Here is a 27,505-nt window from a genome sequence, read left to right as displayed (position 1 = left end):
AGATAGCGTAGTATTGACATTTAATTACATTTACTGATCTTATTAATTTAAAATACCATGCCCCAAACTAGAACAGCAAAGCAATGGCAACAAAGTGGCATGAGTACTGTGACTCGGGGGAGAATTGAGGGGAGGGGCGATTCTTCAATGCATCACAGCCTAAAAAAAATGTGCAACTTGTGAAATGTTTGCCAAACTCTCTGGAACGGAACATGATATTGCCATGGGGGATGTCTTTGTGTGTGTGTGTGTGCGCTGCAAGGAATGTAAGGAAATCAGGTGACAACTCAGCGTTGTTATGGGCCTAAATGAGAGCTTGAAGGACAGGGTGGATGCCCTCGAAGGATCTAAATTGAGGGGCCCATCAAGCTCTCAGCTGCCCACATCAACGCCACAGCTTGCACTTAGTCATCACGCAACACAGCGGCAACCCCCAAGGCAGAATGCGCTGGTCCCACAGGAACTAGTAGTTGTTGGTGACTATTGTCAGGGAAACGGGGAATATGCTTTGTAAAAAGGATAGGTGGAACAGGACCAGGGTATGTCTGCCAGTGGCAAAGGCTGATGACGTTGTAGAGCGGATATCATCTTTTAAGGACACAAAAGGTGATATAGTTGTACCCGTTGGCACTAATGATATTAAGAGTAGGAAACCGGCAGAATTACTTAACAAGTACAGGTCACTGTTGAAAAAAAGCCGAGAATTATGGTTGAATTTGACAGTGTCTGCAATTCTGCTCAGACACGATAGAAAGGAGTATATGATGAGAGCCTTGTCAATCAATTCGGCCCTGGAAAGATTGTGCAAGGCTCAAGGGATAGAATTTTTTTCAGCCTGGTCTGTACTTGTTAACAGGAGAGACTGCTTTTACAGGGATGGGATACACTAAAATAGAAAGGGTGCAAGAATATTGGCAGATGCTATCGAGACAGTGTTAGGTGGGTGGGAAAACTGCTAGCTTGGGGGATACAAGGACTAATAGTTTAACAGTAGCCGTAGGCAGAGGTGAAGGTGATTCTTGCACAACTTCTATTAGAATAAGTAGCGACCTAGAGCAAGGGGTGTTGGGGGTTTCAGGGACGGATGGCAGTCATCGTGAAATAGGTGGGTATATGGGATGAGTTAGGGTAACTAGGAATAGGAGCATGTATACCAATGCTAGAAGTATAGTAAATAAATTTGATGAATTTGAAGTGTTGGTCAAGACATCAAAGGCGTGGTGTCACACAGACATAAGGAATGCAGAACAGGAATTTGGGGATTACAATGTGTACAGAAAGGATAGAAAGGGAGGAGGTGTTATGCTGCTAATTAAGAAAAACATAAAATAAAAAGAAGTGCACCCAGTTGATATAGATGAACAGTGCAGTGTTGAGTCAGTTTGGTGTGACATAAGTATTGCGTAAGCAAAAATAAGAGTAGGAGTGTGTTATAGACCTAATGACTTGAATGAGTACAATGAACAATTGTACAGAGAAATAAAGTGGGCTAGTAAATCAGAATGTCTTATAATGGGGGATTTTAACTTCCCAGATATTGACTGGAACTTGTGGGTTGGTCACTCACACACTAGTCAGACTTTTGTGGATTTATTGGATGATTGTTTTCTGCAGCAGCATGTTCGAGAGGCAACCAGAGAGAGTAATACTCTTGATCTGGTTATCAGCAGTGATCATTCGTGTGTTAAGAATTTGCAGATAAAGAAACCACTAGGTGGCAGTGATCACAGTGTACTGATGTGGGATATACTTAAAGATTTAATTACCATTAGGGGTAAACGAAAGGGTTTTTGCTTCCGTAAAGGTGAGTACAGTGGTCTCAGAAAGTTTTTAAATTCTGTACAGTGTGATCAACTGACGATGTTACCAACAGTAAATTCTAAGTGAGAAGCATTCAAGAAATTAATCATGGATGCTACTAAAAGTTTCATGCCTATTAAGAAATATTGTTCAAGGTTTAGGCCTAAATGGTTATCTAATGAACTAATGAGACTCGTAATAGAAAAGAAAAATGCATGGGATGCATATAAATTATCAAGCGACTCAGAAGCCTATGGCAGATATAAGCTAGTCTGTAATCAGGTCACAAAGGAGGTTATGCAGGCGAAGGCAGATTATGAGAAATCCTTGGCAAAAGATGCTAAGAAAAACAGCAAGGATTTCTTTACTTATATAAACTCTAAAAGGAAGGGGATGAATCTGATTGGTCCACTTAACATCGATGGTTCGACTGTTGATGATCCTGCTCAGATAGCAAACAAACTGAATGAGTATTTTGCATCTACATTCACACAAGGAATTATTAAGGTTTGAAAATGGCAGAAGGTTATCAAAAGGAAGGGGATGAATCTGATTGGTCCACTTAACATCGATGGTTCGACTGTTGATGATCCTGCTCAGATAGCAAACAAACTGAACGGACATAAGTCTATAACTGAATGAGTCATAACTGAATGAGTATTTTGCATCTACATTCACACAAGGAATTATTAAGGTTTGAAAATGGCAGAAGGTTATCAAATTGTAGCAGGATACTTAATGATTTTGTAATAACTGAGAGCAAAGTGGAGGAGAAATTGTTGAAGTTAAACATAAGAAAAGCACCTGGGGTGGATGGGATCATCCAGTTATATTAAAGGAGGTGGCAAAGCAACTAAGCAAACCCTTAGCCATAATTATGAGAGCATCCTTGGACTCAGGGGAGGTTCCCACGGACTGGAGATGTGCAAATGTATCCCCAATTCACAAAGGGGGGAATCGAAGGGTAACACGAGTAATTACAGACCAGTTAGTTTAACTTCTGTTCTGGGTAAAATAATGGAGTCACTGGTTTAAGGGAAAGTCTTGTCTGACAAATTTGATAGGATATTATGATGTGGTTACAAAGGAACTGGATGCAAAAAATAATTTTGATATCATATATTTGGATTTCAGAAAGCTTTTGACACTGTTGCGCATGGAAGACTATTGTACAAATTGGAGCAGAATGATATTAAGGGTAAGTTGCTACAATGGATAAAAGGATGGTTAAGTGGGAGAAGACAGAGGGTGGTAATCAATGGGTGCTGCTCTTCGTGGACTAATGTTATTAGTGGAGTCCCACAGGGTTCGGTTTTGGGTCCACTGTTTTGTATATTTATCAATGATATTGATGAAGGTATATCAGGCTTAATGTCGAAGTTTGCAGATGATACAAAGGTTGAGAGGGTTGTTAATGACAGTGTGCTACTGCAACAGGATCCAGATAATTTGGGCAGATGGGCTAAGAAGTGGCAACTGAAGTTTAACCTTGACAAATGCAAAGTACCACATATGGGTAGAAGTAACCCCAACGTACCAACTGTGTGGTACTACACTTAAGGTGGTAGAAAATGAAAGACCTGGGAGTAATTGTGCAGTCAGATATGAAGTTTTCTGAGCAATGCAGACAGGCTGCCAGGGCAGGTCATGGGTTTTTCAATGATATATAGGAATTTTGCTAGCAGGGAAAAGGAAGTTAAGTTCTGCAGATTGCAGTGACTGGAGACTAGGAACCTGCACAGTGATCCGATTGAGGTGTATAAGGCCTTGAATGGGTTGAGCATGCTGAATTCTGATGGGATCCTTCCACTTGTTCAGATTACGAACCTAAGGGGGCATAAATTCAAATTAAGAAAGGACAGATGTAGAATGGATGTGCGGAAATTTGCCTTTAGCCAGCGGGTGGTTAATTGCCGGAACAAACTTCCATCTGTCGTCGTGGAAGTTGATAGATTGAATAAATTTAAGGAGGAACTGGACAGGTATTTGGAGGGAATGGTGTGATTTTTTTTTTTTTTTTTTAGCTGATGCTGCATAAGCTTGCTTTCTTGCCTCATATGCCTCTACTAATGCTAACGCTAAATACTTTTCAAAAAAATAAAAATAAAAGAGAGAAAATATAAAGTTATTTCTGATACAGAAAAACACCAAAGTTATGTTTGAAACAAAAGGTTCAAAATTCATTTTGGAAGAAGAAAGAGATCACGCGAGATTCTTTTTCGTCAATATTAGTTCTATTGTTGCAGTGGATATTCCTCAGTAGTTCTCCGATTTCTGTTTTCATCTTATTTAATAAGAAGGTTCTTTATTAACTTAAATTACATACATTCATGATTCTGTACAAAGATAACCAGAGGAGTCTTAACAATAAATTGTCTGCACAAGTGAACAATAATGAAACAGTACTATTTACAATAAATATAAGGTTCACAACTGAACTTTCTGATTCTTTTCATCGTTACATAGTTCATCCGAGTTTGGAAACATTTCTTTACCAATTTTAATCCAACACTTTGCCTTTATTTCTTTGTTGGTGTAATCCTTTAATGTTGTGTTGTATAAGGCAAGCATCCTTTCCACCTCACAAATAAATTTCTCAGTCAAAAATCGTATTCTCCATGGGGAGAAATTCTCCCCATGCACGGGGAGAATTTCTCCTCAGGCAATACAAATGCCAAGGCATTGATGCTTGCAACTCCTCCAATAGCATTGGCAAGCATTCAATGCCAGCTAATGTTGTCCAACGTGCCGTTGGAAGTGCCCATCTAGTTTGCATGCCTTTACCCTCTGCTTCCTGTAAAACTGGATGTTGGAAGGCATTGCCAATTGCCACACTCCAAGCACTAGTTTAATATAGCTTAGAGGTTGAGAGTATCAAAAAATTAGTGGAAATAGCACCAGTCAAATTAATAGCACTATACAATAAGTGTATGATGGAAGGTATATTCCCAAAAATATGGAAAAAAGCTGTTAAGATTAATTCTCAAAAATCTTATCCCCTACTGATACTAAATCAATAGCCCTACTCCCTGTACTAGGGAAAATATAAGAAAGACTAATATATAGCAGATCATCTGAATACTACAAAGTATCAGGTTTACATTCCAATAATCATTAATTAAGATCGTAAGAGCATTAAAGCTCAATATGTCCTAAAGTTATTATTAAAAACTATAAGAGGATACCTTATACCTTTATGTGGGATCGGAATTCTTTCAACCCTCACAGTTGAAGGATTATGTGATTATATGATAATTGTCCCATATTTAATATCAAATACGTTTGTTTGTTATTTGTTATTTGGTTTTTAGAAGCATTAGCAACTAAGGCCATATTGCTCCGGGATATGCGGTGGTCATTCCCTGACCTTTCCGCATCGTCCGTATTTGGTGGTGACGGGCTCGAACCCCGGTCTAATCGAGAAGCGTGTGCTACGCACTGCTGCTCCTTCCCACCTGGCTTCGGAGGCGCCTAATATATCAAATACACTCAAATACAAAGACTACATTAAAATTATATAAATAGATACATATTAAAAGATTGTCATGTATTCAATTTTCATTCCCCAACATAACGCTTCAAGAAAAGCAAGAGGAAGATGACAGCCATCAACACCCTCAAAAAAACCAACCAATGGCGTATGCTAACATGAGAACTGAAAACAATTGTCAAATTAATCCATAAGAAACACAAGATAAATGTACATCGAATTAAAATATTTAAAAACATAAAATTGTCTAAACTTCTTATAAGGGACCAAACTTATTTGGGTAGATTCCGTGCTCACAAGAAGTAAAATGTTTTTTGCCAACGATGTCAGGGACTCGTTTGCAAATCTATCGAGTCCCTGATACGAGATTATTTATACTAACCAATGTGTGAATTACTGTTCACACATGCATGTAAAAGTCCATGAGTTTTGGACTCATATGTGTGAGTTACACATATGTATGAATTACTCATACATTGGTAGTATAAATAATCTCGTATTATTCATATAATCACATAATCCTTCAACAGTGAGGATTGAGAGAATTCCAGTCCTACATAAAAAAGGTATGAGGTTTCCTCTTATAGTTTTTAATTCCAATAATCACAATGGTTTTATGCAGGGAAATTCTGCGGAGGATGCCATGCACCACCTACTGACAATAGTTAAAAGCTCAGAGGAGAAATATATGCTGGCAATCTCTATTCACTTTGCTCAGGCATTTGACTCACTCTGGTGGCTTAGTGTCCTTAGGAGACTCTGCCAAGCAAATGCTCCACAAAACGTCTATAAGGTAATAAACAGCTGCCTTACAGACAGAAGTGTCTAAGTATGCACGAGAGACTGACACGCGTGTCAGTCTCTCTCTGTGAATAAAGTCTGCCCGCAGGGTTCTAAATCCTTGGCCCTTTCTTCTGGAACATTGTTCTGGATGAATTTCTGGCTTTGGATCTGGGCTCCATGGAAAGCCTGGCCTTTGCAGATGACATGATTTTCCTTGTAAAAGATAACGCATGAGTGGCTGTAGAGCAAAGAACAAATTCCATCCTCTTGCAACTGCAGGCACAAATGCACATGTTCAAAATATCGCCTGACAACATCAAACAAATACTTCTAAAGGCAATTTTGACATAAGAAGATGTCCATAAATCAAATTAACAAAGCTACTATAAAAATGGTAACAGAACTAAAATATCTTAGAGTAGCCTTCGATTCAAAATTCAAAATTTTACCCCCATTTGACTTACTTGGTGAAGAAAGTGAGAAATTATGCAAGTATGAATTGCCAGAATCAGTCAAGCGGACTGGGGGCTCAAAAGAAAGACCTTGGCAATCACATTCTGTGCAATGTTACTATTATCACCTATGGAGAAGAACTCTATTCATCATAGAAGAGGAAAATTATAAAGCCTTTACAACCTTCACACAAAGTATTCAAAATGCTCAGAACTATCCAAAGATAGGCAATTCAGCCCACCAGCAATTAAATAATAATTAACAGTTAAAATCACCCATGTTTCCTACCACACCCAGACAATGACTTAAAAACTGTCAGCATAGTAGTATTCTTCACCCTGACACGACAAAACTGAATTGACCTGGATACCTCCCAGGTGTATATGAACCTGGGGTCACATACCAAATAATCATGTAGGGGAGGGAGATGTACAGGTAGCCAGGGAAGCAGATTAGCTGAAAAATATTAGTAAGCTAGTAGTAAGGGGATTTAATATAGAATTAAAGAAGAATGAATGAGCTGGGTATTGAATGAAACAGTGAATTAGGAATTATGGTAAAATGGAATACATGACAATTTTGGTGGAAGAGTGTGTGTGTGTGTGTGTGTGTGTGTGTAACGATGAATGGGAATGAGTGAAAGAGAAATGTTATTGGCTGAAAGAATACAAAGTTAATAATAATAATTTACATTACTTTATATATACTAAAAACACAAACACTATCATTGCATTCTCCCCTGGCCTGCAAAAACTTGCAGGTAGGCCTCTGCCACAACTGAAGAATAATAGTAAGTTGAGGTGCCCAGACAGTGCAGTGCAAGAGTCAAACAAATGAAATAATAGCCAGAAGAATGAATGAGTGTAAGTGTGTGAGAGAAAGAACACAAACCATAAATGCTACAGTTAAGTACACCACTAACCCTAGTTTTAAACTTTTATACAGGAACTCCCCGACTTACATAAGGGTTGCATTCAGCAGAACTCTACGTAAATCGGATTTTACGCAAGTTGGAATTTCCCCCATGCTTATGCAGACAAGCGGCGTTTAGCCGCACGAGACAGAGCAATAACAGGTCTGTGATGCCCTTAATGTCCGGGGCCGCACGCGCGCTATGCAGTAAGCATGGGGGAAAAAAGAAATGTTCAAACGAACATGGAAATCGAATTATTTATTGTATTTATTCAATTTTTTATCTCATGCACAGGAAAAATGACAAAAAAAAGAGAGGAGACAGGTATAACGTCAGTAAGTTTTACCTCTCAAGCATCATTGCCAGAATCAACGTCTTTAGCTGATAAGTACACTGCTGCAGAGGTTGAGGGCTGTGCAGATTTAGAAGGGGTCAGACTCTCAACCTTATGAAAGAACATTAATGGATGACTGGACAGTGGCTTTTTTCTTTTCATTGTAGATTTCTTTGTAGCAAGCAAGCATATCATTCATCCCTCTTAACTTTTAAGAATCATTCGCTGTCAGGATCCATCTTCTCAAACCTCACCATTGCCTTGTCTCTTGTGATGAATCATCTCGGCTCCTCATTTGGTCCATCTTGAGCTTCATCTATCGCTGCCAATAAATTCTTCGTTAGATAATTCCTTCTCTTCTTCCTCTACTAACTACTCCACGTCTTTGGCATTAACCGCCAACTGAAGTAGCTCTGCAACCTTTACAATCTTATCTGTAACCTCTTCACATGATTCGTCTTTTTCAAATCCTTTGAAGCCTTTTACGTGCCGTGGGCATATTTTCTTCCATGTGGCATTTCAACAACTTTTAGTAATTTTGCCAGGCCATATTAATGTTTAAGATGGCATGGTAAATATCTTAAGATTTCCAAAAGTCTCTTAACGTAAAATTTTTCTCATCGTCTACCGCAGACAATGCCTGAGCAAATGTTGTGAGTAAATAGTATGCTTCTAAATTTGAAATGACACCCTGAACCATAGGTTGGATGAATGAAGTCTTGTTTGGAGGTAAAACTATGAATCTCGCTTTCAAATAGAAATCATGTAGATGCGTAGGATGTCCAGGAGCATTATCTAATAGAAGCAAAATCTTGAAAGTAATGTCTTTGCAATATTTTTAAACCTCGGGAATGAAGTAGCATTTAAACCAATCCTCAAAGAGAGATACTGTTATCTGTTATCCATGCTCTTTGGTTCGATCAGAAATGCATGGGTAGGGTGGCTTTATTAATGCCCTTAAATGCGCGAGGATTTCCAGAATGGTACACAAACAGGGGCATTAAGCTGTAATCTCCTGCTGCATTAGCCCCACGCAAGAGCGTGATTCTATCTTTTGAAGCCTTGAAACCTGGCATTGTATTTTCCTCTTGGCAATGTATGTTCGATCCAGCATTTTTCCAATACAGAGCAGTCTTGTCAACGTTAAAAATTTGCTGCATTGAATAGCTGCCTTCATCAATAATTTTTTTCCAACACAAAATTTCTCTGCAGCTGCAGAATCGGCACTGACGACTTCACCACATACTTTAATGTTCTGGAAACCAGCATGATGCTTGAACCTATTAAACCACCCATTGCTGTCACGAACTTGGCTTGGGCTTCGCGTACTTATCCTTAATATATTTATAAATACTTGTTGCTTTTGCCTGAATGGCCATTAGACTCAGGAGAAATCACTTCTGAATCTGATTTTCCATCCATAATATTAACAAATGCTCCCTCTTTGATAATAGCACCTGAACGCTGTTTTGTGATCACTGTTGATCTTAAGTACTTCACCCTTTGACATGTTCTTTTACACACACACACACACACACACACACACAGTCCTTTAAAATAGTATTCACTGTTGAAGCAGCGAGACCTAATTCCCTTGCAATAGATGATAAACTTTGTTCTGCTTCATACTTCTTAATCATTTTCATTTCTAAATCAACTTTGTTTCGTTTCCTGGCACTACCACCACTTGCACTTTTCGTTGGTCGCTTTCTTTTCAACATTGTAATATGTAAATAGAAATAAAGAGAAGTTTCTGAAAATTTGTTTTTTATATGATTGAAGATTTCAGTGAAGCGGAACTCATTTCACAACAATACTGTAACGTAAAAACCCACAAAATTCCAGTTATCGGTATTATCGCAAATGCAATAAGATCAAATTTACTTCCCGTTTATCAGTGGTGTATTCGGGCTGGAACGCACCGGAATGACGTTCCACTACTTTTTTCTAAAATGTCATTATAGAAAATCATTAAATTTACACACCTAATATTATGAAACAATGGAATAATCAAACAGGAGAGAAAAATATCTCTTTTACCCATTGCTACTAAAAATATATATTAACAATAATCTTTAAAATTAATAGATTTCTTCAAAAATTTATTTAAAAACAAAAATATAAATTTCGCAATGAAAGTTGAATGTTTCTTACTAAAGTACAATGTGTTAGATAAAGAGATCCAACGAATGAGATATACTGTGATGCGTGCGAACGCTGCATTTTGATTCGCCATGAGCTGAATGCTAGAACTGGTTGTTCTATGAACCACGAGTCTGAAGTCTGATTCAGTTACTGTACAGTCAGTGTGGCATTATCATATAGTCTTCTGGAGAACGAGCGTTCCAGTATTATTTTTTTAGCAATACACCTCTGCCGCTCATAATAGATTGCGCTAACAGAAAAGCCCAATAAACCGGAAAGTGAAAATTGTTTTATGGTAGTGACTTCCAGAAACTTGCTTTAGAAAAATATCACAAAGGCGTTCAAAATTGATTCTTATAACAGAACATATGATAATGATGAAAGGGCAATTTCCATTATAGTAGTGCAATTTCCATTATAAATATGACCTTTTAGAGCAGGGTTCGGCAACCTTTTTGAGTGAAGAGCCATTTTTGATCTAATTAAAAAAAAAGAGAATTTGAAGAACCACACTTCAGCTCAAGCTGGGGGGAGGGAGTTTAAGAAATGGAATAGTGGGAACATGTTTTTTTAAAAAATATATATTTTGAAATATTATTTATTAATAATATTTCTAATTAATGGACTTTTGCTTCTGAACCTCTTGAGCGAGTCTCTCAACATCAGGGAAGTATGCTGTAATTTTCATCTTTAAGCATGCTGAGACTCGCAGTGTTCGAACGGTTTCTTGATTAATTTATAATAAAGTTCATGTCCGAAAATATTTTCCTGCAGAAATTCATCGAACCAAAAACTGAGAGCAGTCCAAATGCAAATATTTTCAAGTTTATATACATGTCCGGTAAGATACACCACACATCGAACACAATTTGGTCTTGCTTTTTCAACTCATCTATCGGCATCCATTTATGTAGAATTGCAAAGGCAGCTTTTGCCACTCCAAATCCTCAATTTCAGTTTTAAGGCTAAATTTAGTCTTGCACTACACATGTCCTCAATTTTTAAGTCCTCTAACTCCATTTCAAACTTTCTTCATGTGGGCTAAAAGTGAAAGAGCCAAAGTTACATGTTCAAACAGTCGCATGTGACTTGTGAGCCACAGTTGCCGACCACTATATTAAAGAGAGATAAACAGCTTAGAAACATAGCGAAATTGTCAACTTCTAAGGAATTGGAAGGAATTAAAAAAAAAAAAAAAAAAAATTGTCTTTGGGTTCACATTATATTTTTACGATAAATCCATTTATTACTACGGGAAGCAAAATACATTTTCATGATTTTTTTAAGTTTTCACCAGCCGGCAAAATCTTACGTATAGTCGAATTTCCATAAGTCAAGGAGTTCTTGTTTTCTTACTTATTTAGTTTAATTATTATGCATTAATGTTAAATTTACATTACACACCATTACATTCCCCCATTACCATTACATTTTTCCCATGTGTGGGAAAAAACACACACACGCACACCCACACACACACTGATGAGCCAAAACATTATGACCACCTACCTAATATGATGTTGGTCCACCATGTGCAGCCTAAACAGCTTGTAGATTTCTACGCTACAAGATTTCTAAATGTGTCTTGTGGTATCTGGTACCAACATGTAACCAGCAGATCGGAGTTGCTGTGCCAACACAAATCACAGATGCTTGATGGGGGTGATGTCTGGGGAATTTGGAGGCCAGGGCAAGGACACAAGGAAGTCTTCCTCGTGTTCTGCAAATCAGTCTTGAACAATCCAGGTGGTGTGTGGCAAGGTGCATTATCCTACTGAAGGACGGCACTGCCAGAGGGAAGACCGTTGCCATGAAAGGGCGTACTTGGTCAGCAATGATGTTTAGGCAGGTGGTAGATGCCAGTGCCCAGCACATGGAATAGAAAAATCAAGTGATTTTCAGGAGCACAAAAAACTTCAGAAAACTGCTTCACTGTGCCCAAGCAGGTGCACTCCCTGATGTTTAGGTAGCTAGTAGACGTCAGAGTGCCCAGCAAATGGATAAACAGACAGACCCAGGGTATCCCAGAAGAACATCGCCTAAAGCAATTACACCACCGCCACCATTTCCCCAGGTAAACAATGCACATGAAAAAAATTCAACCTGCATGGCTCTGATGGGAGACAAACGATTTGCCGTAGACGTGGTGAAGAATACCATACAGACTGTATGGTGTCTATAGTGAAATTCCCTACCAGCCAAATGATATGGGGGGGGGGGGTGCATTTCGTATCAGAGTAGGTCACCTGCAGTTTATAAAAGGTTCCGTAAATGCTAATGGATACCTGGCTATACTGGAAGGCAAATTGCTGCCAACCATTAGAGACCATTTCATGGTCTCTAATGGTCTATGGGGCCTGGCATTATCTTGAGGGAAAAATCATTTCACACCAGAAAGTTCTTGACGTTTCTCACAAATGGCACAATGAAGTTTTACTCAGAGAACCTCAGAGTTCGCTTCCTTATTCATAGCTGTTCCACAAGATAGAAAATGTGTAACAAGAATACCTTTTATGTCAAAAAAGGCAAGAACTATTTATCTGTCAACCGAACGAGAAGCTTGAAATCTCTTAGGTCTTAGCGAATCGAATACTTTGACTCGCTCGACTGCCGTTTTGTCCCTGGATCTGTGATGAAACTTGTATAGTGAAAAATCCAAGTTTCATCAGAAGTCAACAGTTGATTTAAGAAATTTGGACCCTGTGTTTCAAAATGATCAAGCATTTCTTTGCACTAAGTCTACTCTTTGCTGTTTTCATTCTGGAGTCAAATAGTATTCCTACTTTGACTCATATCTCCAACCACAGATGAAGGAAAATGCACAATGATACGGCTATGCACTACATTTAACTAGTACCTGGTTGTGCTATCCTTAGTGACCAGAACAGCCTGATCACGTTGCACTATGACTCTATAAGGCAACAGAGTGTGTCCTCAGGTAAATTAATCCAGAGCTGCTGAGTATTCAATGGTACTGGATGGCCAACATATTTCAACCCAGCTGAGATTACATGAGTCTGGTGACTGTGGGAGGACAGAGAACTTGCTGGAATACTTTTCAAACTAGTCAACAGTCCAACACCTGCTGCTCTGTGACATGGAACGTTGCCTTGAAAGATGCCTCTATGGTGGCATCTTTCAGCAAAGGGGTTAAGAAGTCAGAGCCACAATTTTGTGGGAGGGCAGAATTAATAGTTTTACCTCTGGGCAGCAGTCTCTGAGCTACATATCCCTGCCAATCTGGCACCAATGTTCATCTCCCAGTGGAACTTGGTTAAATCATGTTTTCTGACTATCAGGTTCTGATTCGATATACAGTCTCTTACATGGCAATGGTAGTGGCAGAAATTTTTCATGAAGTCACAATTGGAAATATTACTAATATGAAGCTATCTTAGAGTACATTATCTATCTGGATGACTCATTACATGGCTTAACTTATAATGGATTATTACAATTATCCTATTTGATTTCTGTATTTAATGTAAATAAATTGGATTATCTTTTAAGAACAGTAGCTGTTGATTAAAAAAAAAAAATGTAGACAATCATATAATCTTAATAGCAAATATACTATTTTAATTTAGCTTATATATAAGTAACATGTAGTGAATTGTGCTTTTCTGTTGCCACTGATGTTAGCTTTCCTGCTATTTTTCTTATTTATTTTTAATTATATTTTTATTAATTTATATCTATTTAATTTTGGATTAATTGGATTATATTTACATAGGGGTAGCGTGACGATCTGCTAATGCTGTGTTCGTACCGCCATCTATAGCCTAATTTGTTTCTATATATTTTCAGTTCAACTATTGTTTTGTCAGTGATGTGGTTTGGCCATGCGAGTACTAGGCTTTCTGTTTTATTATTTTTTGCTGCATAAGGACCACCGCTATTCAAATCTATTGCATCGGTGGTTTGATCTTAGTATCATTCCGTCATTGCATAGATTTGTTTATGCGTTCGAAATGCAGTGATTCCCTGATATTTATTGGCCTCGTGGTCCTCTGTCGAGATGGGGCATAATGGTCAGTCAATTATTTTATTTCATTAATTGGTCATGTAATGTTGTTAGTCTACGTTTCCACCTTAGTGAGATTTCACATAATTTGGAAACAGGTGCCTTCAGGGAAGTGCTGCTAAATTTCTTTTAATTGGCTTAATTTTCTAAATTATTTTAGGAACGTTGCTTCAACACTACCCTCTTCTTCTTTATTTCCCCCATATATATTTTTGTGTTATTGTTATGTTATTTGATTTGGTTAAGTTCTTTTTCACTCTACTGATTTGCCATGCCACTGACAAATATCCTATTTTAATTTAGCTTATTATAAGCAACATGTAGTGCATTGTGCTTTTCTGCCGCCACTGATGTTAACTTTCCTACTATTTTTCTTATTTATTTTTAATATATATTTTTATTAATTTATATCTCTCTTTAATTTTGGATTATATATATATAATTTTTATTTTTTTTGAAGATAATGCAATAAAACAAATAGAATAAATGCAGAACTGTACTCTAATAAATTTATTCTCACCTTGAGATCATATTTCCGGTGAACACCAAGTGAACTACTAAATATATTCCTCATCACAACCAAATATGTTTCAGCACCTTCAACTGTGAGCCGGTACATGCCTAAATATTGCGGTAGCAGAGTTCTTCCATGTCTTTCTACAATATACTAAAAAAAAAAAAAAAAACACACAAAATATGCATATCAATTATAACAGTAAAATAAATTCAACTATTATATAATGTAATAAAATTATTATACTACAAAATCAAGTAATAAGTACAATGTACTTGTAGGCAGATAAGATAAGTAGTTTAAAAAGTGTGAGTTTTCAATAAGAAAATAAATCTACACTGATTCTAGTAATTTATTTCACTCTTTTAGTAATTTAAGGCATAAAATGTGGCATGCCACAAGAGTTATAAAATGTATCATACAAGTAGAGAATAGCCTATTTATGTATGCAGCAATAAGAAAACTAGATTTGGTACTTAGTACATCAATCTCATGTTATGGAACTCCTACACCAAAATTTGCCTCAGATTGCATTACTCTAAATAAAAAGCACTGCTCCAATAGAGAAATATATGGTTTTTTTTAATTTGAAGTGTATACCATTACTCAGACTGGCTTGACTCTTACTTGAGTCTTGTCAGTGGGTAAATTAGGTAGTGAACACCTAAAACAACCCAATGATAAGAAATATCAAAAATATGTGAGATGCAGAACAGAGAAGATCACAAACTCAAGTAATTTACGGCATAAAACCTCATGCTATGAGAACTATAAAGCATTGTTATAGGTAAGGCATGGCCAATGGCAAAAGACCTCCACAATATGAGACCAATGAACTAAGTAGAAACCTAGTGCATATTGCTATATACATAAACAGTTATTCCTTATTTATGCACAATGTTTCGTAGCTGTTGTAACATGAGGCTTTACAGCCTAAATTTACTTCAGATTTTTATCTGCTCCACTACCTTACATTTCACATACTGTAGATATCTCATCATTGGGCTGTTTGGGTCTTCATGGTACTACTTATCCACTGATGAAACTCCAATAAGAATCTCGACCATGGTCTGGATAATGTTTAGATATACTTTAAATAAAAATCAGTACGCTTGTCCACTGGTGTAATGTCTTTAGAGTAATGCAATACAGGGAGAACTGGGTGGCAAAGGGCTTCTACAATATAAGATAATTAGCACTAAGCAGCAAACCTAGTTTGCTCATTGCTACATAAAGACTGTGCTTTACTTGTACAACAATGCTTAAACTTTTGTTTTTTAAAGAAAGAAGATTAAAAAAAGATACTACCCTCCCCACCCAACCCCCACACTAGTAATGATCTTCAAACACTGACAATTCCCAAATTTCCTGAATACACTCCTGGCTAGAAGCACTGCATATTTTTTTTTTTAACCTCAATATCAACTGCAATAAAGGAATTTGTATCCATCCCACTGTGGAATCTGCTATATTCCAGTATAAAGAGATTTGCTACACTGTATAATGTTATAAATATTCATCGTACAGTCAGTCCTCGTATAGCACGATAGTTGCGTTCCTAGAAACTCTCGTGTAATGCAAAATCGTGCAATATAAACAACAGGCCCTATGGGAAAAATAGGGTTAGGTACCGACCACCCAAGATTGAACACACATTTGTAACCAAAACATTACCAAACACAATAAATAATCGTAATAAAATACGTAAGTATTTTATTACGACTATTACATAATAAAATATTGCTAATGCTTTTGCTTCTATCGTAAGCAAACTTGTTTTTTGTTTGATTTTCTATCCAAACAGTTGACAGCCGTTGCATCTCTGCCAATTCTTTGTGTCTTAATCTAATGGACTTTAATTACACTTTGAGTTGTTCCTGCTGTGAAAGTTGTTTTTATTTTCTCTGCATACTTTGTAATTCTCGGCGTTGCCTCATTTAGGTCTGTAGCACGTACAATATCACATGGTCTTTCAATTCGCTCAAAGCGTTTCACAGTTTCATATTTTTTTTGCTATTGACAGTGGCGGACTGGCCATAAGCCTTACCGGAGAAACCCCGGTGGGCTGGAGGCCGGTGTGATTTTGGCCATAAACCGTAGTATGAGGCCATTAAATTTTCCCGGGTAAGAATTTTTGACCCAGTCCGCCTCTGTTTATCGATATTGCTTTTCTTTTTCTCTCTGAACCTGCAGTGTCTTCACCGGGACGCTTCCTTTTCACACCTTTTAAGTATTTTACTCATTTTTTAAGGAATAAAGCACAATTACAAAACGAGGAGGCACGCTTGATACACATATACAAAGCTGCGCGCGCGTGTAGCAACTGAATAAACAACACCGTAAATGCAGAGATACACTATTAACACCTCACATTTTACTAAAGCACATTTCTAGGGGTTACTACCATAAAACAATAAAAACAATTTCCAGTTGCGTTTCTGCTAGTGGAATCTGTTATAAACTGGTAGTAAACTCGATCTAATTGCATTTGTGATTATACCGATAGCTGGAATTGTGTTGGTTTTTACGTTATTATGGTGAAATGTGTTTCCTCTTCACTGACAAATACATTTTCAGAATCTTCTCTTCATTCCTATCGTATTGCGTTCAGTTGGGGTGATTCCGCGTTCGACTGCCATTTCTTGTATACACAAAGGCAAATCATGCATAAGCGAATTCGGTTTGTGTTATATAAGATATCGTTCCCCTATTTATAAATCGTGTATGATCGAATTCGTGTAATGTAAACACGTGTTATACGAGGACTGACTGTACTGCATCACAAGATTCTGATTAATTTCTTCTTTTTTTTTTTTTTGTTCACTCTCTTCCCACCCTCTATTGTGCATGGTCATATCACAAGTCACACAATGATTTCTATTATGCATCACATGATAGTATGCTATTTAATTTGAAATCATGTCATACACTTCACAGTTGAGAAAGAGATACTGCCTTCAAAATTACTGTGTATTTTAATGCTTTTAAGCCCACTGTTTTTTTACCATTTCTTAACTGGTTTTTATCTTGTTTTTAATTGCATTTATTGTTGTCCATTTTGTATAGTTTAATTAAAGATTATTTTTTTACATTTGTCTTTAGTCAGTGGATGCAAGAACAATTTACTGATCAGAAGTGACATTATAATCTTCACAATATGCCAGTTTGAAACTATATCTCACAGTGCAAATATTACAAGCCTCAATAGATCTACAAAGTAAAATAATGTTTTGGAAACAGAAGCAATAATAAATTGATCTCCACAATACAATGCAGCAAAAAAAAAAAAAAAAAACTTTGAAACTCTTCTTCTCTGAAGATATTTAGTTCTACTATCACATTCTTCTGAATGTCAAACACTATCAAATCAGTGTTCTTTCAATCTCAATTAAAACTTGAGAAACAGAAAAAAAGTCTTCTGGGACCAAGTCAGGGAAGTAAGACGGGTTGAGCAATTTAACCTGCTTGTGAGCCATGTCTACATGGTGTTCAATGTGTAAGAACAAATTTGTACAAATTTTTATTTTCCCCAAGTCTGTGGTAATTACAGACTTCAATGATTCCTTATTCACATTTAACTCATTAGTGAGTGAGTTAAATGTGCATTCTCAGTGTTAATTGGCAGTGTTGATAGTAAACTCACACTTTTCCACCAATTCAAGGCTGCAGGTCATTTTTGATCTTCCACTTTAAGGACTGACAGCCGTATCCTCTCTGCCTTCTTTAAAATGCTTAAACCACTGAGAGCCTCACTGCTCCGATAAGCTATTTGTAACATTTTGTGCATTTCAGTAGGACTTTTGCCCAGCTCCACACAAAATTTGAGGCTGATCTGTTATTCCGTTCTTTGGTTTCTGACAGTGATGTTACACATTATGCACAAAGAATGTGCATCTGTACAAAAAAAGCAACTTAAGACCAGCTTGGTAGTCCCTAGGTCACACTATGCTTATCTAGCACCCTCTCCCAGAGCAACACTCATATCAGATATACTGCATATATATTTTAAAATTCAGTCTTGTGTGTCTTTTCTCTGTCTCTTAAATATCTTTGAGTTTCTTAACAAGATCACAAACAACTATAAAGGTTTTTGCCACATATCTTCTGACTATATTCTAGGAATCACTAAATGTATTGGTTTTGTTAGCTTTGAAAATTAAACTTTAAAATTTATGTTCTCTTGACTATCAGTGCAATAAAGAAAAAAAAAAAAAAAAAAACACATACACACTGGACACCTTTTAAATTTAGAAGGAGCTATATTTTCATTTCTGATTTATCTCCTTTCTTACGCAGCAAAACTATGATTGCATTATTCCACTGCTTTAACAACTAATGAAATAGACTTCATCCTCACTAACAGAAGACATATCGTGAATGATACTACTGTCCTGAACAATGTAAATGTTGGAAGTGATCACAGAATGGTAAGATGCACACTTGATATTTTCAGATATAGTCATGGAAGTTATATGTTCGTGTGCCTGTTTAGTATTGTAAACCCTGAACTGAGAAAATAAACAGGCACACGCACGTATAGCTTCCATGACCATATCTGAAAACGATATTCTCGCATCCTTCGACGTCGTCTCCCTATATACAAACGTACACATCGAAACCATGTTACTGGCTCTTAAAGAACTATTAATTAAAGACGACACTTTGACAAAACATACTGACTTAAAAATTAATGACATTTTAGAACTCAATGTCACTGTTACTTGACGCCAAACAATTTAAACTTCAAAATAACATCTACGAACTAATTTTCGGCCTTCCCATGGGCCTCTGTATCTCTGCCCCTTTATCCGAAATCTACCTCGCTTCTATTGAAGAAAAAAATACTCCAACCTTTTCCCCCAGGGATTAAACTATATATGAGATACGCAGACGTCCTCTTAATGGGCAACAAAACCACTATCGATACTTTACTGAACACGTTTAATACAACACATGAGACTCAAATTTACCCTCGAAGTAGAAACCGATAATAAAATTAATTTTCTAAACCTCAAACATATACAAAATAGGTACATCTTTAGGCACCAAAAATATACAGAAAGAACACACATACAGGTAAATTCTTACATTACCACTCACATCATCCTCTATACATCAAAAAAGCAGTTCTATACAATCAGATATACAACACTATCAAATACAGTCACACACAAACAGACCTATCCGTAGAATTGCAATACCTCACCAAAAAATTCATCAACAGGAAATACCCATTACAACTAATAAAAGAAACCATCAAAGTCCATAATAATACTAATAACCCAAGCAAAATTAATAACCACATGAACACACAACAAAATTAATAACCACACAAACCCCTTATCGCTCTCCCATACCATCAACAATATGCTAGACGACTTCAACAGATTTTTAAGAATACAGATATCAAATTAATATTTACATCTTATAACAAATTAAGTTCTAAATTCAATTCATACAAGACAACATATGAGTATGGGACACAAGATCATAATAACATTATATATTTGATTAGATGCCAATCAGATTGTCAAGCATGTTACATAGGCAGTACATCAAAAATTTCTAACATGCGTGCATACTACTACTTTAATAGCTTCAAATCTAATTTAGCCAGTACAGAACTAACACAACATGTTCAATCTTATAATCATAACCCACTCATCGATCCCAATAGTTAAACTAAATTCCAGTTATAAAATCCTTCAAAACGAAACCCTCGTCATTGAGTGGTTTAAGCGCCACTTAACATATTAAACAAAAAAATTCCCACCAACTTCTCCCCTATTTGGAATTTAGCACGTATTAAGTTTCCACATGCACTGAAATGCATTTCGGGAACTCAACCTGTATATAACACACTCGCGCAATCTTCCCTCACCACTATAGCTAACTGAAGACAATTTCGAAAGTTTCTCGTGCGCAGCTATTAGCTTTCATCTCACTTCATTTAATTTATTTTAATTAGACAACCATAGAATGGAAGGTGCACTTTCCTTTCTTAGAAAAATTTTTAAAGCCCATAACTTAGTTTTTAAATTTATAATCTCCATAAGTTATTAGAATCTCATAACCACTATGTATGTGGTAAAACTTTCAACCAACTAAGCGGATTACTATGAGGTGAGTGCTGAAAAATTAAGCTAAGCTATCTTTAGCTTAGCTTAAGCTAGAAAAATTAAGCTAAGCTAATCTATGATCTAGTCATTACATCACAGCACATAAGGACTCCTTAAAATATCATCAGTAATAACGTACCTTTAACTCACATTCTTTTGGATTGAGTTTATAATATTTCCTATTAAGTTTTTTTTTTTACATTTCCTTTCAAATCATCAAGCAGACAAACTGCAATGTTCCCACATAGGCCCTCTCTGCTGTTAATGGTAACTAATATATTAACTGTATAGGCTTTTGAGTGTATTATTCATTATCCCTGAAATATATTTAACTTGTAATTTCATAAAAGATTTGCACTTGAATCCAAGCATAAGTTTTTTCTAACTCCATTAAGTTTCAAAAAATGTTTGTGAACTTTTTTTCTCTCTATATTTCAACTATTTATATCAACTATTCCCCCTTATCTACAATCACATTCTCATGATTACATTCTCATGATTTCATTCTCACACTCACATTTGTTACATTGCACTATATTGCTTTGAATGAGTTTATCTTATCAAAGCCAACTTGTGCTTTACAATAACAAATACATACCAAAAAATGTGTATCAGTGACAAATATAGCTGAAGTCCCATGTAGATATAACTATACAATCTCATTACTTTTTTTCCTGCACTATGTTTCACCACAATAAAATAGCAGTAAGCAAAAACTCAAGGAAGAATATTAGGTCTGCTCCAACAAATTAAAAGATGACCATCTTTTTGTCTACATTTGACTACAAGAGAAATTCATATATGACATTATTCAAAACATCAGCTATTTTAACCTTAAGCATTGTTATAAATATCTGAGTTCATTTTCTACCACCTTGAATATGGTACTACCACAGTCAAGGTATGCAGAATGAAAGAGATATGAGGTTAATTGTGGTCTCCATTGTGAAGTTCCCCAAGCAGTGCAGATTAGCTGCTAAGGCAGCTCATAAGGTTCTGTGAATGATACATGACAATTTGTCAGAAGGGACAAGGAGATGATTATACTCTTGTATAATGCATGAGGTAAGGCTGCATCTTGTTGAGTATTGTATACAAGTCTGGAAGCCTCATTTTAAGAATGGATTATTCAAGAAGTGCAGAGAAGAGTAAAACAAGATTAGTCAATCATACTACTCTTATCACGAAAAGCTTGTTCTGTAAAATGTAGTTACTTGGAAACTAACACTCACGAGATCTTATTGAAGTATTTAAGGCTTTAAAAATGGATTGAGTTAACTAAATGATGATGGTATCCTTTCTCTTTCTAGGACAATACACATAAGGAGACAAATTAATAAATTTAACAAGAGATTACAAATTATTACAGGGAATTGACAGACGAGGTGAGCAGCTTTTTTGTTTTTTTTTTGCTGATGTCATATAAGCTTGTTTCCTTGTATCATTTTCCTTATTAAATCAAGGATTTCATATGCAGTAAAGTGTTCCTTTTGTCATGTATAATATATCTGTATTATTATGCTCTGAGCATCACAACAGAAATAATAAGGTAAAGAGCCAGTAACCCGAAAAGTGATTGATTCTGGAAGATGTTGCTTGTTTTTAGGGACTTAAGTGACTTTGGTTTTTAGGTGCTTCAGTGACTTCAGTGGCTTTTCCAAATTTATCAAAATAGACCTCCTATTGCACCATTGTGTAATACATTTGTACAGGTGAGTGTCTGTGAGCCATGCATACACACATTTATGCATGTTGTGCAGGTTTAAAATCCCAGAACAACTATAAGGAGAACACACCCCTTTTTTGATTTTAGCTAACTACAGCCTCTATTAAGATGGCCTTTGAAAATTCTTCAGTCTAATGAGATTCAAATCCAGACCTCTACAAAAGAGTGACATGCGGAGAAACCACTATACTGTCATGGATGACAAAGTGACTGCCATTGAATTTTGAAGAACAAGCTGTGAGAAATGCAATGGAATTGAATAATTATATTTTATAATTATTGAATGATAATCCTTTAAATCAATATATATGAAACACTATCACAGAAATTGTACATATCTGCAAAGCAAATAATCTTAACATGATCATCAGCTTTGCAGATACCACAGATTGAGGGAAAGAATTATTTTTAAATGGTAATTATTTTATGATAAAACATATAAAACTGTTTACTGGGTTGTTATGTGTAAAGCATGTTGGTTAAATGATAATTTTTGTAATTTGTGTCAAAACTTAATCTTATTAATTATGCTTAGAAAATACACACAAAATTCATGAAACAATCTATGCTCCAATATTACAAAAAACAGAAAATTACCTGCAAAATAGTTTTATGAAATAACTAATGGTATTGTTTTGATTACTTTATTACTTACTGGATGATACTGCTTAAGTAAGACATGCATTTGTTCTACTTCCTCACTTTGAAGCATCTTAACAACAAATAACTTGTCATATGACTGATAGAATTTTGCTCCACTACGACCAGATGAGTCAATAAGAATAGGTTGAGATTTAGTTAAAGAAGTCTAAACAAAAATGGAAATGCATGATTAAGTAAAGATATGATGTTCATTACAGAAATATGATTCACGGCAATTTTAGAGTAAGAAAAAATTTTAATCGTTATATAATAAGATAATTTAAGAATCTAAACTAATTTTTAATCAATCAATAAATTCACTTTATTGCTTAAAACAATGCAGGATATATATATAGCAAAAAAAAAAAAAAAAAAAAACTGCATTTTTACAGCCACAAGGGTGTAACGGAGGGGAGACAGCATGAAGGCTTTAGCACACACCCCACATTGGTTGATATACCAACAATTTTAATACAAGAATGAATACATAATTTAACAAAATAATAGTAGTGATAACTAACTTTTAATTTGGTCAATCTTTTACTGTGGTTCAAGCCCATATGAATAATATAATAGGTTCAGATTTTATTGATACTGATAAATGACTAATTGTAAAATCTGATGGTCGTGCAGTAACAAAAATGCATGGATTGAAAAAAATGTAGTAACAAAATGCATGGATTGAAAATACATTGGATAAATGTATTTTCATGCATGCATTTACATTTGCAAAAATCAGTTACATCGCTGATACAGTGTGGGCACTATGGCTGCATGTAAATTGACTCTTAACAGTGAAATTACAATTCTAATTTGTATAATAAAGAGAAAAATTGGCTGTAAAGGCATAGATTAATTTCAGGAAAGGGAACTATGAGAGGTTAAATAAATAAATATGATCTTTACTGTAAGGTTCATAGGTACATGCAGGTACCCTACTTTTACAAACCCTTCACAGCAATAAGCCAGGGGTTAACAAGCAGCGGCAGAGATACCATCTCACCAGAACTATAATACAGGGTAAGTACAGAGCTTAATCCCTTCACGGATTATCCCGAGATATCTCGTTTTTAGGTTTAAAAGTTATTTGGAACATACACGAAATATCTCGGGATACAATAATACCTCCAAATTTAGGACTGTAATGTATTTTCTCTGGTATTTATCTGGCTAATTTTGCATTAGGCAGGTAAATCCCAAGTTTTCTCACGCCTGGCAACAAATGACTGGCTTTTGTTTTACTTATATTGAACAGCAATGTCAGAACAGTATCATGCGTTCCTGTGCCGCCAGTAAGCAAAATATAATTTGCCGTCCTAAATGCAGAACAATGAACCCACAAAAATAATTCACAAAAACAATATGGAAAAATATTTTGGCACCCTCTTGAACTTCCGCCCGTAAGCGATGCTTACCTCGCCTGTCAACTTGTGGCAGCCACGTGTCAGAATATAGTTAGTTCGTGATTACTGCTTGTGGCGGGAGGTTACTGCTTGTGTATTCCACTTGAATTTTTAAATTTATTTATATAATGAGTAATGAAGACTTTTTCTATGCCTTTCTTTTAGCTCAAGCGCTAATTTATTAAAAAAAATCTGTATAATTTGCACACTTTTTGGTGTACCTGAGATAACTCGGGATAGACCAAATGGGTTAATTACTCCCATGTATTTTCTACGAAAAAATTAATAAATGATACAAAAAAACTATACAATGAGTATTCGCATGATGCATACTTTTAATCTGTAAAATAAAAAAGTTGATCTGTTAAGGCACATTTTCCGGAAAAAAATGTTCCGGAAAGGACAATTATGTGTTAATAACATCAAGCAGATTATATTAACTTAAAAAAAACAATAATATATCAAATTACAAAAAAAAAATAATAATTATAAAATAAATTAGAATAACACGATAATTTTCTTCAGTCAGACTGTTGTCGAGCCAAAACAATCTCAGATCAGTTGATGGCTGAGGAAACAACGTGTGGATCTAAGATGAGACGTCTATACTTCTTGTCCTCTACGATTTTACACGTCGCCATCCTGGAGTTGAACTAGATGGAGCTTCTGATAAGGGAGGAAATGATATTTAAGATGTAGCCTCGAAGAGAGAGCAATAAATTTGGGAGTGGAGCGGAGAGCTGGTTGGGGGATCCACCAACACAGTGTTCCAAATGTTGGACGCTGAGATTCTCCCAGTGATCATTTTGATGGTGTAGATTAGTCTTCTTTCATGGATTCAGGCTGAAAATCTAGTTAAATCAAGTGCTTTGGCCATTGGTGTTGTGCTGCTGTGGTGGGAGATGACACTTCCAGAAGTCAGTTCTGCGGCGTTTAATGGTTTAATTGTGGTGTTTGCAGCCGAGCCCCACAACTCTATTCCATACAGTATGCCTTCGAAAATCATTGTTCTGATATACATTTTTTATCAGATTTCTGTTCTGAATATATAGCAAGTGCTGCTTGGTAATCCACTGTTTCCTACTGAATTTGGCACAGAGCTCTTTTATATGAAGATGGAATTTTAGTTTTCGGTCAAATCTCTCAGATCTCTTTGCTTTTCAATGTGGGGGGATCAAAACTCCTTCAATTGCCAGCTGAATTATTGTTGGCATGGGTTTCAGCGAGAAGACCACTATAGCAGATTTTTCAGGGTTAACTTGCAAGTTAAATCTCGTGAAGTACTTCTGTATTTCTGATAAGGTCTTGAGATCTTAAGACGTTATATGGCCTCTATCAACTGGGAAATTAGCACAGTTGATAGAGGACACTTAACATCTTAAAAGGGCACGTTACCCGGGAGCCAGACACAAGGATCTTAAAAATCTCTCATGCATTTCAGTGATGTGCTTTTTGTAACTCAGTGTGCAGAAAGTGTCTGCAATTTAGTATCAGACTTGACAGGAGGAAGTAGATGATGAAAGCCATTTCTCGGTCTAGTCTCTGCTCATTAACAGGAAAGACTTTCTACAGTGATGGCATATGCTTAAATAGAAGGGGAGGGACACAAAAATAATATTTGTTGATGTTCTCAAGGCAGTGCTAAGTAGGTTGGAAACTGCTAACCCAGAAAACTGTCCTGGAACGGGAGGAGGTTACCAGAATAACTGATAATAGTAGCCACAGGCATAGTTGAAAGTGATTCTTGCACTGCTTCTATTGGAACATACAACAGCTTCAAAAGTAAGGTATCAGGGATTTCAAGAACTCATGGAACAAGCAAATACATGGGCCTGTGTTATGGTTATTAAAAGTAAAAACAGTTACTGTATACTTGCATGTACACTAATGGTAGGAACACAATAAATAAATTGATAAATTTGCAATACAGTCAGTCCTCGTATAACACGTGTTTACACTACACAAATTCAATCATACAATAGGGGAACGATATCTTATATAACACGAACAGAATTCGCTTATGCACGATTCACCTTTGTGTTTACAAGAAATGGCAGATGAACGCGGAATCATCCCAACCGAAAGCAACATGATAGGAATAAAGAGAAGATTCTGAAAATGTATGTGTTTTATATCAGCGAAGGGGAAACACATTTCACCATAATAACCTAAAAACCAACACAATTCCAACTATCAGTATAATCGCAAATGCAATTAGATCCGAGTTTACTACCAGTTTATAAGAGATTCCACTAGCAGAAATGCAACTGGAAATTGTTTTTATTGTTTTATGGTAGTAAACCCTAGAAATGTGCTTTAGTAAAATGTGAAGTGTTAATAGTGTATCTCTGCCTTTACGGTGTTGTTTATTCAGTTGCTAAATGCGCGCAGCTTTGTTTATGTGTATCAAGCATGCCGCCTCCTTTTGTAATTGTGCTTTATTCCCTAAAAATGAGTAAAATACTTAAAAGGTGTGAAAAGGAAGTGTCCTGGTGAAGACACTGCAGATTAAGAGAGAAAAAGAAAAGCAATATCGATAAACAGAGGCGGACTGGGTCAAAAATTCTTACCCGGGAAAATTTGTAGTGGCCTCATACTAGCGTTTATGGCCAAAATCACATCCGCCTCCGGCCCACCGCGGTTTCCCCCGTAAGGCTTATAGCCAGTCTGCCTCTGTCGATTGAGAAAATATATGAAATTGTGAAATGCTTTGAGCAAAATGAAAAACCATGTGATATTGTACGTGCTACAGACCTAAATGAGGCAATGCCGAGAATTACAAAGAATGCAGAGAAAATAAAAACAAAACAACTTTGATAGCAGGAACAACTCAAAGTGTAATTAAAATCCATTAGATTAAGACAATGAATTGGAAGAGATGGAACAGCTACTATCATCTGTTTGGATAGAAAATCAAACATAAAACAAGTTTGCTTACGTTAAAAGCAAAAGTATTAGCAAAATTTTATTACATCTATTATGACTATTTATTGTGTTTGGTAATGTTTTGGTTTGTGTGTTCAATCTTGGGTGGCCGGCACCTAACCCTATTTTTCCCATAGGGCCTGTTGTTTATATTGCACGAGGTTTTCTAGGAACACAACTATCGTGCTATACGAGAACTGAATGTACCAGTTAAGACATCAAATGCAGACATTA

At 36.1% G+C, this 27,505-nt stretch overlaps 1 protein-coding gene across 3 annotated transcripts in view; it reads right to left on the bottom strand.

Moving 5' to 3' along the window:
- The window catches only part of LOC150091173 (phosphatidylinositol 5-phosphate 4-kinase type-2 alpha-like), a 327,817-nt gene that overhangs the window by 119,248 nt on the left and 181,064 nt on the right, over positions 1-27,505 (bottom strand). For 2 of the 3 annotated variants that reach the window (XM_090374555.1, XM_090374551.1), the window contains 2 exons: positions 22,957-23,109; positions 14,463-14,609 (listed from right to left, as the gene is read on the bottom strand). In XM_090374555.1, coding sequence (XP_090230681.1) covers positions 14,463-14,609; positions 22,957-23,109 — 300 coding nt within the window. Of the gene's footprint in view, positions 1-7,461; positions 7,483-12,617; positions 12,663-14,462; positions 14,610-22,956; positions 23,110-27,505 lie in introns of all 3 variants that reach the window. The other variant, XM_090374545.1, reaches the window with a different exon arrangement.

The sequence above is a fragment of the Mastigoproctus giganteus genome, chromosome 1, assembly GCF_048544385.1.
Source record: "Mastigoproctus giganteus isolate SK-2022 chromosome 1, ASM4854438v1, whole genome shotgun sequence".
NCBI classification, from domain to species: Eukaryota; Metazoa; Arthropoda; class Arachnida; order Uropygi; family Thelyphonidae; genus Mastigoproctus; species Mastigoproctus giganteus.
The sequence above is the reverse complement of the archived record's forward strand: the minus strand, read 5'-3'. Positions and strand labels throughout refer to the sequence as shown.